Genomic DNA, 12,486 nt, shown 5'->3' with positions numbered 1-12,486 from the left:
TACCGTTGATATGTATCCTCTATCTCATTGTTTATGGTTGTGAATTGATGTTTTCAATGTCTTTCTGAGAGAAAATATATTCTTTTGTCAGGACAAAAGAATATATTTTCTCTGACTGAACATGAATAAAACTGGAGATTCTAAGACAGGTCTTAGAATCTCCAGTTTTATTCATGTTTATTTAGATTATTTCCATACATTTCACATGGCGACGATGACTATCGGCACTTTAAGTGCATTTGAACCCAAAACGCAACAATGGGAAATTTTCTGTAACAAGGTAAAACAGTTCATTTTGTTAAATGGAATAGATTCCGAAGACAAGAAACGTGCTGTCTTATTGACTCATCTATCCGACGAAGCCTATCTTTTACTCCGTAATTTACTTCATCCTAACGTGGTTGAGAGTTCAAAATTTGACGAGTTGATAGAAGTGTTGAACAAGCATCTGACCCCGAAACGTGCAACTTTTGCGGACCTTAGTAAGTTCTATAACGCAATGCAAGCGGAGGCAGAAAGCGTAGAGGATTGGGCAGCTAGATTGAGAGGCTTGGCTGTCCACTGTGATTTTGAATCTTCTCTCGATAAAGTATACCGCGACCGCTTCGTTCTCGGACTGAGATCAGGAGCAGTCAGAGATCGCGTTTGTGAGCAAGATGCGTCAAAACTTACATTCTCAAAGGCATTAGAAGTAGCACAACAGACAGTGGTCGCAAAACAGGCGCGCGCAACTACAGCTAGCGCCGCGGCGATCGCTGCCGCGAGTACTGAGGCCAAGGAGGCGCCCCTGTTGTGGTCACGCGCTGCGCGCCCTGGCGGGCCTGAGAAGGTGCACAAGAAAGAAGACCGTTGCGCAGTCTGTGGCATGAAGATCCACGCGGCCGAGACATGTCGATACAAGAACTACCGCTGTCAAAGGTGCAAGGAGAAGGGTCATCTACTGAAGATGTGCAGTTCCAAGATTAAATCAGTTAATCATATTAACACGGGAACAAACTCCAGTTCTGATGAAACGGATTCGATTCATAATTGTAAAGAATGTCAGCTTTTTAACTTAAGGTCAGTTAATAATAACAAACCATTCCTAGTTCCGATTACACTTGATGGCAATATCAATCTTATTATGGAAATAGACTCTGGTTCAGGCACTAATGTAATATCAAGTGAGTTGTATTTCAAACGTTTTTCACACAAGAAACTTGTAAAAAGTAATATTAAGATGTGTTTTTACAACGGACATAAAATTTCGCCCTTAGGCCATTTTCATACACTAGCCAACTTTCAAGGGCGCTCGCAAAATATTCGATTCTATGTTGTCGAAAATGGCGGTTCACCGTTACTTGGGCGAGAGTTTATGTCTGCATTTGATATGACTATTGCGTCTAAAGTACATAAAATTGATTTATTTCCAGAGAATAACCCAGAGATACGAGAATTGGTCAACAAGTATAACGAATTATTTAATAAGGAATTAGGCTGTTATACACGATCCGAGGTTAATTTACGGTTGAAGGAAGGTACGAGTCCGAAGTTTTGTAAAGCGCGCCCTTTGCCTTTTGCTATTAAGGATGCAGTGGAGGCCGAACTCGCAAGGTTAGTTGAGGTCGGTATATTAGAACCAGTAAACCACTCTGAGTACGCGACGCCCATTGTCCCGGTGCCGAAATCTAATGGCAGTATTAGGATATGTGCAGACTATTCGGTAACATTAAATAAAGATATTCACGTTGATAAATACCCTTTGCCTAGGATCGATGAAGTTTTTGCTAAATTAAGCAATGGTCAACATTACTCTAAATTAGACTGTAGTCAGGCCTACAATCAAATAAAATTATCAGAAGAGTCCCAAAAGCTGACCACCATCAATACTACTAAGGGGCTGTTCATGTACAAGCGGCTCGTGTTTGGCCTGGCCTGCGCCCCGGCGATTTTCCAACGCACTATTGAAAGTCTCTTGGCAGGAATTGAAGGTGTGACAGTTTTTCTTGATGACGTTTGTGTGACAGGTCCGACTAAAAGTATACATTTAGAAAGATTAGAGAAAGTATTCCAACGATTTCAGGAATCAGGGTTTCGACTAGAAAAAAGCAAATGCGCCTTTTTTCAGGATAGTGTTACGTATTTGGGCCATATTATTAACAAAGATGGCTTACACAAATGTCCAAAAAAGGTGGAAGCAATCGTTAAAGTACTAAGGCCGTCTAATACTACAGAGTTGAAGCGGTTTCTAGGTATGGTAAATTATTACCGGAATTTTGTGCCTAATGCTTCGATTATACTTGCGCCACTTCACGAACTTTTGCGTGACGGTGCAAGGTGGGTCTGGACCGATAGACATCAGGAGGCTTTTGACTGGGTGAAGAGAGAACTTAGCAGCGATCGCGTGTTGGCACACTTCGACCCGACGGCAAAACTAGTGCTGACAGTTGATGCTGGACCCGAGGGTCTTGGAGCTGTGTTAGCGCAACTTGACGCCGCTGGCCATGAACGTCCGCTAGCTTTCGGTTCCCGCTCACTCACCCAAAGCGAACGTAATTATAGTCAGTTGCAAAAAGAAGCGACCGCTATTGTCTTTGGTGTTTATACGGGAGGCAGGATCCTTTTATTCTAAAGACTGACCACAAGCCCTTATTGGCTATCTTTGGTCAGAAAGGAGGCATGTCAGTAACTACAGCTTCGCGCTTAGTAAGATATGCAATATTCTTATCTGCGTACAATTACAAAATTCATTACACGTCAAGTAAGGAAAATGTGGTTGCCGATTATTTTTCTAGGGCCCCGTTAAATCAAGTACCCCGAGATGTGTCACGTGATGAGTTAGACCATTGTTCACCGGCATTGCATTCACTTCAGTTAGAAGGATTGCCGGTCACGTACAAAGACATTCGCGAAGCGACGTCGAAAGATAGCGTGCTCATGACTGTAATGAAATATGTGAACAATGGCTGGCCACGTAAAGTTGTATGTCAGGATATTTTGCCTTATTTCTTCTGTAAAACTGATCTGGAGTTAGTCGATGGTTGTCTACTTAGAGGACATCGTGTAGTAATACCAACTAAGTACAGAAACGACATTTTGAAGGAACTCCACCGATCACACCAAGGCATCGTTAAAACGAAAAGCATAGCCCGTTCTCGGGTATGGTGGCCCGGTGTAGACCGTGACATCGAGCAGGCGGTGGGCGCTTGCCGCGTGTGCGTGGCGCTGCGGCCCGCGCCGCCGCGCGCCCAGCCCCGGCCCTGGCCGCGACCCGCGGGGCCGTGGACTAGGATACATATTGACTACATGACTGTCGCACAATCGACTTATTTAGTAGTCATTGACGCTTATAGCAAATGGATAGAGTGCATTGATATGTCTAGTGGTACGACTACTAAACACTTGCTTACAAAATTAAACGAATTATGTTCTAGATTCGGCCTTCCCGAAACCATTGTGTCCGATAATGATGTCAAGATAGCTTCTCAGGAGTTTATTGATTGTTGTAAATTTAACGGTATCTCGTATCTTACTTCACCAATTTATCATCCTTGCAGCAACGGACAAGCCGAGAACAGCGTTAGGATTTGTAAAAAGATGATCAAAGCTATTTTAGACTCTCAAACTTGTAAACATAAAATTAATGAAAAGCTTCAAGAATTTTTATTTGAGTATCGAAATACCATTCATTGTTCGACCGGCTCGTCCCCTGCACGGTTAATGATGGGCCGTGACTTACGTTGCAGGTTGGATTTGTTACGTCCACCGTGTAAAAACTCGGATCAGTTAGAGGACATTATACAAACTTGTGACAACTCTAGGATATTTTCTGTAAACGATTTAGTTTGGTGTCGATCGTATGTTAATAGGAAACCTGTTTGGCACAAAGGTAAAATAATAGAGATGATAGGGAACCGAATGTATTTAGTTAAGTTAGATATAAACAATTCAGTGTGTAAGCGTCATATTGACCAGTTACGGCGGTACGTTAGTAGTCCAGATTTAAATCTCGAACGCGAGGAATCGAGTACCAGTATATCACCCGTCCCTTCAACGCCATTTCAATTGTTAGAAGATGATTCCGCGGACGAATGGCAAGACGCGACGGATGGTGAAGCGCAGGTAGAGCTGTCGCAGCAGCTGGAGGAGAGGGAGTCGCCGCAGGCACAGCCGGCGCGACCGGCGCAGGCCGCGGAGCCTGAACCACCTATGTCGGTGGAAGCACCACCAATGACAACCGAGTTCCAAGGCTCAGGGGCTAGAGTCCTGAGACCTCGCAAGGCGGTTAATTATAAAGTGTAGTTTGATTATTTACTTTAATTTTATTATTTACCACATTTTACTTGTGTGCGTTAAATATGTGCTCGAGTTCTTCAGCTAAGGGTGGAGGAGCTGATATGTATCCTCTATCTCATTGTTTATGGTTGTGAATTGATGTTGTCAATGTCTTTCTGAGAGAAAATATATTCTTTTGTCCTGTCTTAGAATCTCCAGTTTTATTCATGTTTATTTAGATTATTTCCATACATTTCAACCGTACTTAACTTTTTTACATCTATTTACATATTTTTTACATTGCGAGTGTGATGAAAAACATTGTGTGTAACTCGGGGAGTATGAATATTACTATCTCGAGTCTTTAACTTACTCTCGTTAGTAATATTCAACTTCCTCCCCTTGTTGCACAAAGTACTTTTTCTTAATCTTGTTTTTCCCTACCGTCGTCGACACTGTTTATCTCTATGGTAATTTAATTTTACGTGTCTTTGACATGTTCAATAATTCCTATTGTTTAAATTAAACTTATTTGAGAGATCAGTCTTTGAATTATTTAATTAATAGGTAGTTTGACAAAGTTAGAAATGCACTTCGTAACTTACTTAATCAAGTCGTATCGCCCGATTTCTCCTAATTAAAATTGTTCAGTTATTTATAGTCGTAAGGTCTTCAGTCATCAACTTTAGATCTGTAGCGAAGGTATTATTAAATAAACAAAATATACCTATTTCATAGATCTAAGTAAAGTTCAGAAATTGCCCCCTGGAGACAGATTTTCTGTCGTGCGGTAAGCAGTTGCAGTAATTATGGTCAAGACGCATTACTACGCAACATGTAAATATGTAGTATTGGTCAACAATTACATGTGATCTGAGATATTTCTTAATTTAGTGGCCACTAACTAGTTACTGCATGGAGAAATTATGAAGGATGATGAATCAATAATGAATTCGCCACGCACTTTTTTAGCGTACGTATTACGTACATTGTAGTCTACTATTTGCAGTATTTATTTATCCGTTTAATTTATGAATTGTTTGTTACTTTTCATATTTTGTAGGCAATAATATGTAATAATTTTATACACGTACAGTGATGTATCATTAAAAAATAAATGACCTAAACTATAATTTATTAATAATCCTTGTACTATCATATCAATTTCATTCTCAAAATATTCTATTCGAATTGTAATTTTATTTAAATGTAACCTACATAATATTTGTTATTGTAATATTGACTCTTAATTTTATAGATGTTACAAATATGTTTTGAATTGATGATACAAAATAATTTATTCCCTGTTGTTGACATGTAATATTTTAAGAATATTATGAATAAATGAGTATGAGTATACTTAATTAAGGAAACTGGCAGGACTGACGAAGACCGAGGTCAGCAGTGCATCTGCAGTCAGAATTCGAATGGCACATTAACAGATCTTCCATCCTATTACATTTAGTCTAAACAGCAAAAATCGTCGTGACCAGGAAAATGTTACGGAAGTAACAACTTTGACAACAATTGAACAATCTGCTTTTGTCATGCATAGAGAACTAGGTTTTGTCCGCGGCTTCGCTTGCGGCAAATTCTAAAATTGCGGAATGCTCCATAAAAAAACTTCCATTCCCCATTTTAGGGAAGTGAGAGTGGGGGGGGGGGGGGGGGGGGGGGTTAGAAAGAGACAAGCCTATATCACACTCCGTCCCTTCATGTATCTTCTCTTAAAAAATAACGTCAATTTCAGGACAAATACACAGACACACACTTTATAATATTAGTATTAGATATAAGTGACACATTTACGTGCATGTAGTTGTGTAATAAGAATTTACTCTCTGCTGATTCATACTATAACTCAAACTACTCAAAGGTTAACTGGAAGAAATCCCTCAAAGGGATAAGTTCGCCTTTGTACTGTTCTTTACTGTAATTACTGTGTTTTTTGTTATTAATTGTACAATATAGAGTTTACTACTACTACTAGGTACTACTACTATAAATTGAATACTAAAACTTCCATCATGAGGAACATAGTAACCTAGATAATAAGATAGAACAATGCAATACGCAAATGTGACGTTATCTGGGTAAAGGGACCTTATAGTCGATGGCTCTTACGTCTCGCGGCGTCGTATTTGTACACGAACATCGCTCATAACGCCATAAGCGCCATCGACAATAAGGTTCCTTTTTCCAGATGATGGCACAAATATTAAGCATTCGGCGACGACACGCTCAAAAGACACGAAATTTGTTAGGTATCTCTGCATTAAATTATAGTCCATTTCAAATACGAAGGCCCGATGGCACTTAAGACGGTCAATTAGCGTTAACAATAGGATTAGTGATAACAAAAGATACCTGATTGCACCAACAAAAAGATTGCACCGACGCGTGCCAATTTGAAGTGGGCCTAATTAGATAACAAAAGGCAAACATTATGAGCCCTATTGTTTAGTTTCGAGTGCCATCGGGCCTTCGTATTTGAAATGGACTATACGTCTTACGCTAGGAATTCTACAGTTGAATAGGTACATCATTATCAAGCTCCTTCATCATCATCCTTGCGTTACCCCGGCATTTGCCACGGCTCATGGGAGCCTGGGGTCCGCTTTGACAACTAATCCCAAGATTTGGCGTAGGCACTAGTTTTTACGAAAGCAACTGCCGTCTGACCTTCCAACCCGAAGGGCAACTAGACCTTATTGGAATTGGTCCGGTTTCCTCACGATGTTTTCCTTCACAGAAAAGCGACTGCCAAATATCAAATGACATTTCGCACATAAATTCCGAAAAACTCATTGGCGCGAGCCCGAGGGTTCGAACCTTCGGTACTTACCGCTAGGCTACCGGCGCTTCCATCAATCAAGATCCTTAGACAAATGAAGTTAGCCTGTCAAGATTTTTTTCTGTTTGACGTTTTGGATTTGGAAGGTGCATTGATCGCTATTGGAATTTCTCAATTCCTTTCGTTCCAGGTAACCTGAACCAGGTTTTAAAATTATTTATTACTAGCTTTTGCCCACGGCTTCGCTCGCGTTACAAAGAGACAAAAAGTAGCCTGATGTCACTCTCCATCCCTACAACTATCTCCACTTAAAAACTCACGTCAATTCGTCGCTCCGTTTTGCCGTGAAGACAGACACACACTTTCCCATTTTATAATATTAATATGGATTTATCTGGCGTAGTCTCAATAGTCTGTTCCTCTTAGTCACCCATACGACAATCTGTGTTGCCAGAATGTTCCATATTGGTGATTAAAATAGTGAATATGCCTTATCGTGGTAATGCCGGTGCCATACTTCTTAGTTCTTCCTCTCCTCCTTCTAAATGTGGGGAGGCTCTCGATGCCTCCCGGTCTGAATCTGCTTGATTTTTTTTAAATATTGATACAGCTTCTAAATGATTCGTTTTTAACTTTTTTTTAACCGACGACGGGGTGTTATACGTTTGACGTGTCTGTCTGTTTGTCTGTCTGTCTATGTGTGTGTGTGTGTGTGCGTGTCTTTCTATGGCATCGTAGCTCCCGAACGGATGAACCGATTTAGATTTAGTTTTATTTGTTTGAAAACTGAGTTAGTCGGGAGTGTTCTTAGCCGTGTATCATGTTTTTTAAAATAGTTACTGAACTGATTAGTTAAAGGGTGCTTAGTCCCTTTCTCACATATACATAAGTCAACATGACAGATAGGGACAGCGATTTTTTGGCTAATTCAGGTTTTTAAAGCGTTAATGAAAAGCGCCATTAGTAATTGATAAGATATTATTATCTATTAACACTAGAATAAGTATTTTTTTTTTCATGAACAATAACAATTGTGTCTGAATGTACTACATCTAAATATTAATCTAACATGCATAAATTTTACAACATATAGTAAAAGCCAAATGCCAAAAAATCACAATTAGAATATTATTATTATTATTAGGTATTACTAAAATTATTTATGTCAGTCAATTTTCGTTGAAATAATTAATAAATTCTTCAATTGAGTAAAAGCACTCCCTCAACAACAGGGCTTTTAATCTATTTTTAAAAATATTTAGGCTAGTAATGTTCCTCCACTCACTAGGAAGTTTGTTGTAGAGCTGTACCCCCTGGTAGTATGCGCAATGGCTCACTACTTTTAAGTTTGGCTGCAACTTACAACGTAGATATTTCCTTCGGGTATTTAGCCGTATTTCTCTTTCTTCAGAAGTCTCGTATTTGCCTAGATTTTTAAAGAGGTCAGTAAGGAGCAAAAGGATGTACAAACACGGGGCGGTCAGTATTCTCATGTTTATAAAGTGTTCCTTACATGATTGAGGTTGCGAAATCCGCACTATGGTTCTTATCGCTCGCTTTTGTATTACAAAGGCTTTATGCATATTATAGTCATAGCTATTGCCCCAAAATTGTATACTATAGCGAAGCTTCGATTCAACCAGTGCGTGATAAACCATCTTCAAATGATTACGATCAACTACGTCCCGTAAACTACGCAGAACATAGCAAGCAGAGCTGATGGAAGCCTCTACGTTTGCAAGCTCATTTTTCCAAGTAAGTAGATCGTCAATGTGGATGCCCAGGAACTTAACACTAGTAACGTTTTCAATGTGATTACCACAAAGTTTAAGATCCAGCATATCCTTTTGCTTGACCGTAGACCTAAGGAGCCTTGCACTCGTCTTGCTTGAATTCACCTTCAATTTGTTGCAACTGAACCAGTGAAATATAATTTAAGGTACTAACTTTGAAAATGAGTGCTTCATTTCGCCGTTAAACGTAGGTTTGGCGAAAAAACTAGAAACTGTATAACTGTAATCTTTGTTTTCAATAAATAAAAATAAAAAAATTAAAAAAAAATCGGTCCACTATGTCGCGGTCGGGGTTTTTTTCAAAAATATTTTTTTTCGATACAAGTCATAACTAAGGCACCTCCAAATGATTGAAAAGTGAATTACTCAGTACCGTGAATGATTTACAGATCACGAGGTTTGATATGAAATACGAGTAACAGGCACAAAGCCTTGTACACAATGATAACATTTATCTCTCTCCCTGTTAACTTAACCATTGTATAACCTTTATTGTATCCAACATTTATCACAATTTTCAAAGCTTTTAAAAAAGAAGCTCGAACAGCTCCAGTTGTCTAGTCTATGGCATCCGGTACGACAAGTCATTAACTTTTTTGTGCACCAACATTGTCACGTTACTCTCAGAAAATCATCAGAAAATATTGTTTTATTAAATTGTTTAAATATGCAGTGAATAACTATGTCAAAGTTATGTAGACAAGTGATTACAGTGAAAATGAGTATGATTGACAGGCAAACTCATGTTCTTAGCGGTGATCCGCCTAATGTAGGGTAAGGTGGTTGACAGTGGGTCGCTGGTGCACAATAGGTCACGCACACTACAACGAATCTAAATACACTATTATTAATTTATCACACGCCGTGGATACCTCTGGCCAACACGTACCTACTAGCTCAGTGCCCACGGGACCGCGCGAACAGAACGTCGTGTGCAGGTGTGAATGTGATATCACTCCGCGGGTAGCATATTTACGTAAGTTGGAATTTATCGTATAATTTCGAATCATGTGCCATTGAATGTCTTGTTATCGTTTTTATTACTACCTTGATTAAAAAGCTATTGTGTGTTTTAACATTTTCCGCTATAAATATTTTTTTTGGATTTGTTTTTAATTATTTTATTTTTTTTTGCGTGTGGGTTGACACTGGGTCATATGGATCAAGTACACAATGGGTCAGATTTAGTACACATTGCTATGTTACAGACTGCTGCGAAAAAGGGTCACCTGTAGAAAAGAAGACGGAATACCAAACGAACGAGTGGAAAAAGCATAGGCATCTTGGAAGACTATTTTTATGTGGCTCTTACTTATGTGTATGGTCAGAAATGTTCGTTTCAGAAATATTGATCCCATAAAAGCATTTTGAGTAGTTAATTATTTATATACGCATAATAATTATTGGTCTAATTTTCATACATTATAAAGTTTAAGTTAGATATAACAAGAAATATTTATTTTTGTTTTATTGTATGGCTATTTACTAAGCTTCTATGGCCGAAAGTGGAAATTCTTAGAAATTAGATATTTTAGTTAGATGATCAGTACACCTATGGTACTAGGTTTTGATATTTAGTATTGACTATTTTAATAAAAATTAATACATGTTCTGTTTCATTCTTTTCCCCCTTATCTTTCTGATATGATTCTCTTTGGTCCACTGTGGACCACTGGTATATCCATTGTTCACACCCCCTGTTGCACAGTGGATCAAATTCCATTTTTTTTAAAAAGCGTTAGTGACCATACATGTCTCATAATATAGCTTTTAAACCACAACACAATAAATCTTAAATAAATGATGTATATAAGAGTCCAAACAAAATGTAAATATGTCAAACCTTTCCTGCGATATGGCCTCTGAAAAATTTAGTGATCCACTGTCAACCATCTTACCCTAAACAATGCGCCGGCGGCGGTCCGGCGCTCACTCCACAGCGACTCGTATTCAGTTTTGGGACTTATGTTTTAAACAAGTAAGGTAACAAGAACCTCAGGTATGTTGCGTTTATTGTTATATAATAACCAAACAAGATTATTTAGACAAATCTCAGTGTCATACATTCATATATCGAAATGGCGGAAGAGTACAACTTCCGTTTTGTTTTACTGTCAAACTCTATTGTTTGGATCAACACCGTCTCATGGACAGAGTATCATACCGTCTCTTTCTTTCGCTGTTATTAACCATACTTTAGAAAGAGAGGGTTATACTTTACCGTACTAGTAATACTGACTGACGCTTTATGTGTGCCAGACTTTATGACCAAAACGTTTGAATTGTTTATATATATTTTTTTTTCTATGCTGGCACTTTCCGGTTGCCCATAAACTATAAGTTCGTTTTTTCTCTCGTTTGAATACTGGTCTCGAAGTAAAACTATCGTTAACAAGTGCGTCGAAATTACTCTTATTTTTTCGCGAGTGCTGTTAAAATGGGAAAAAGGAAGAGAGATAAAGAAAAAGATGAAATTTATATTAAAAAAAAGATAAAAAAACTTCAAGAAAAGCTACAAAGACATTCCGTCGAACCAGATCGCAATTCTACTCCTCCTGTACAACCGCAGTCGAAGACTCCGCAGCAGCCGCCGACAGAAGACTCTTCACCATCACCGGCGTCTTCACCGTTGCATACTAGGCCACACGATGACCCTGATATAAATGCAGGTGCGTTTATGGTTAAATATACATAGTTCAGATTTATGCTGAGGCTTCTCCTTGCCAACATCTCATACATATTAAACCGACCAATATAAGATGTAGCAAATACTGGCTAGGCAGAGTGGATATAAGACATGCCATTGACTATTATATCTTGTTTTATAGCAGGCGCTATCACAATGCGGATAGACAATGCTAATACAATATACAACTTTGCGCTATCACTTGAGGATAGACGAGCCTACATTCATGTACAACTTTGTCATAATATTACCTATTATTACAGAAATTGTGGACGATAAACTCCCTGAGGAGTTCCTACTTGCTCTGGGGACTGAAGGTCAGGAGCAGGCAGAAGTTGGAAACCCTATCAGACCTGAATTGGCCTCCCGCTGGACAAAAATTATGAATGACGGCTTGGGTAAAGAGGCTAGAGAAGCAATTGTGAAAAAATACCCTCCACCAGCCAATTTTTCTGCTGCAATAGCACCGATAATTAATCCAGAGATTGCGTCTACACTCTTAGATCCCTCGGTCAAAAGAGATAAAAGGGTTATGATAAGACAGGGCTTAACAGGCACATTATTGTCTTGCCTAGGAAAATGCTTAACTGACGTTTTACTAGGAAATATTAACTCTAAAAAGTTAATTGAAGAAATCAATGACGCTGCGAAGTTGGCTGGGGAAATCCACCACCATGATTCAAATTCGAGAAAATTCTTTTGTTTGGCTGGAGCGAATAAAACCATCCAAGATGCTATTCGTCATCAAAAGACCGATAAGTTTTTATTTGGTACAGATTGTGCTGACAAGATCAGAGCTGCACAAACAATCCAGAAAACTTCAAATACTATTAAGAACCATCCAGAGAAAGAAAAGAAGCAGCAGAAACAAGCAGCAAATAACAAACAGTTCAAGCAGTTAAACTGGAAGAGCCCACCACAATACAGTCAGCAGAATCATCGGATGCGTGGTGGGCAAC

At 38.9% G+C, this 12,486-nt stretch overlaps 1 protein-coding gene across 1 annotated transcript; it reads left to right on the top strand.

The window, feature by feature from the left end:
- The first annotated feature begins 11,249 nt into the window (after nt 1-11,249).
- LOC125229109 lies at nt 11,250-12,052 on the top strand. Its single transcript, XM_048133888.1, has 3 exons — nt 11,250-11,510; nt 11,791-12,014; nt 12,047-12,052. The coding sequence occupies exons 1-3, from the start codon at nt 11,279-11,281 to the stop codon at nt 12,050-12,052; spliced, it is 462 nt and encodes a 153-aa protein (XP_047989845.1). The 5' UTR covers nt 11,250-11,278.
- The last annotated feature ends 434 nt before the right edge of the window (nt 12,053-12,486 follow it).

Source organism: Leguminivora glycinivorella, chromosome 8, assembly GCF_023078275.1.
Source record: "Leguminivora glycinivorella isolate SPB_JAAS2020 chromosome 8, LegGlyc_1.1, whole genome shotgun sequence".
Lineage (NCBI taxonomy): Eukaryota > Metazoa > Arthropoda > Insecta > Lepidoptera > Tortricidae > Leguminivora > Leguminivora glycinivorella.
Note: the sequence above shows the minus strand (reverse complement) of the source record. Positions and strands in the feature narration are given on the sequence as shown.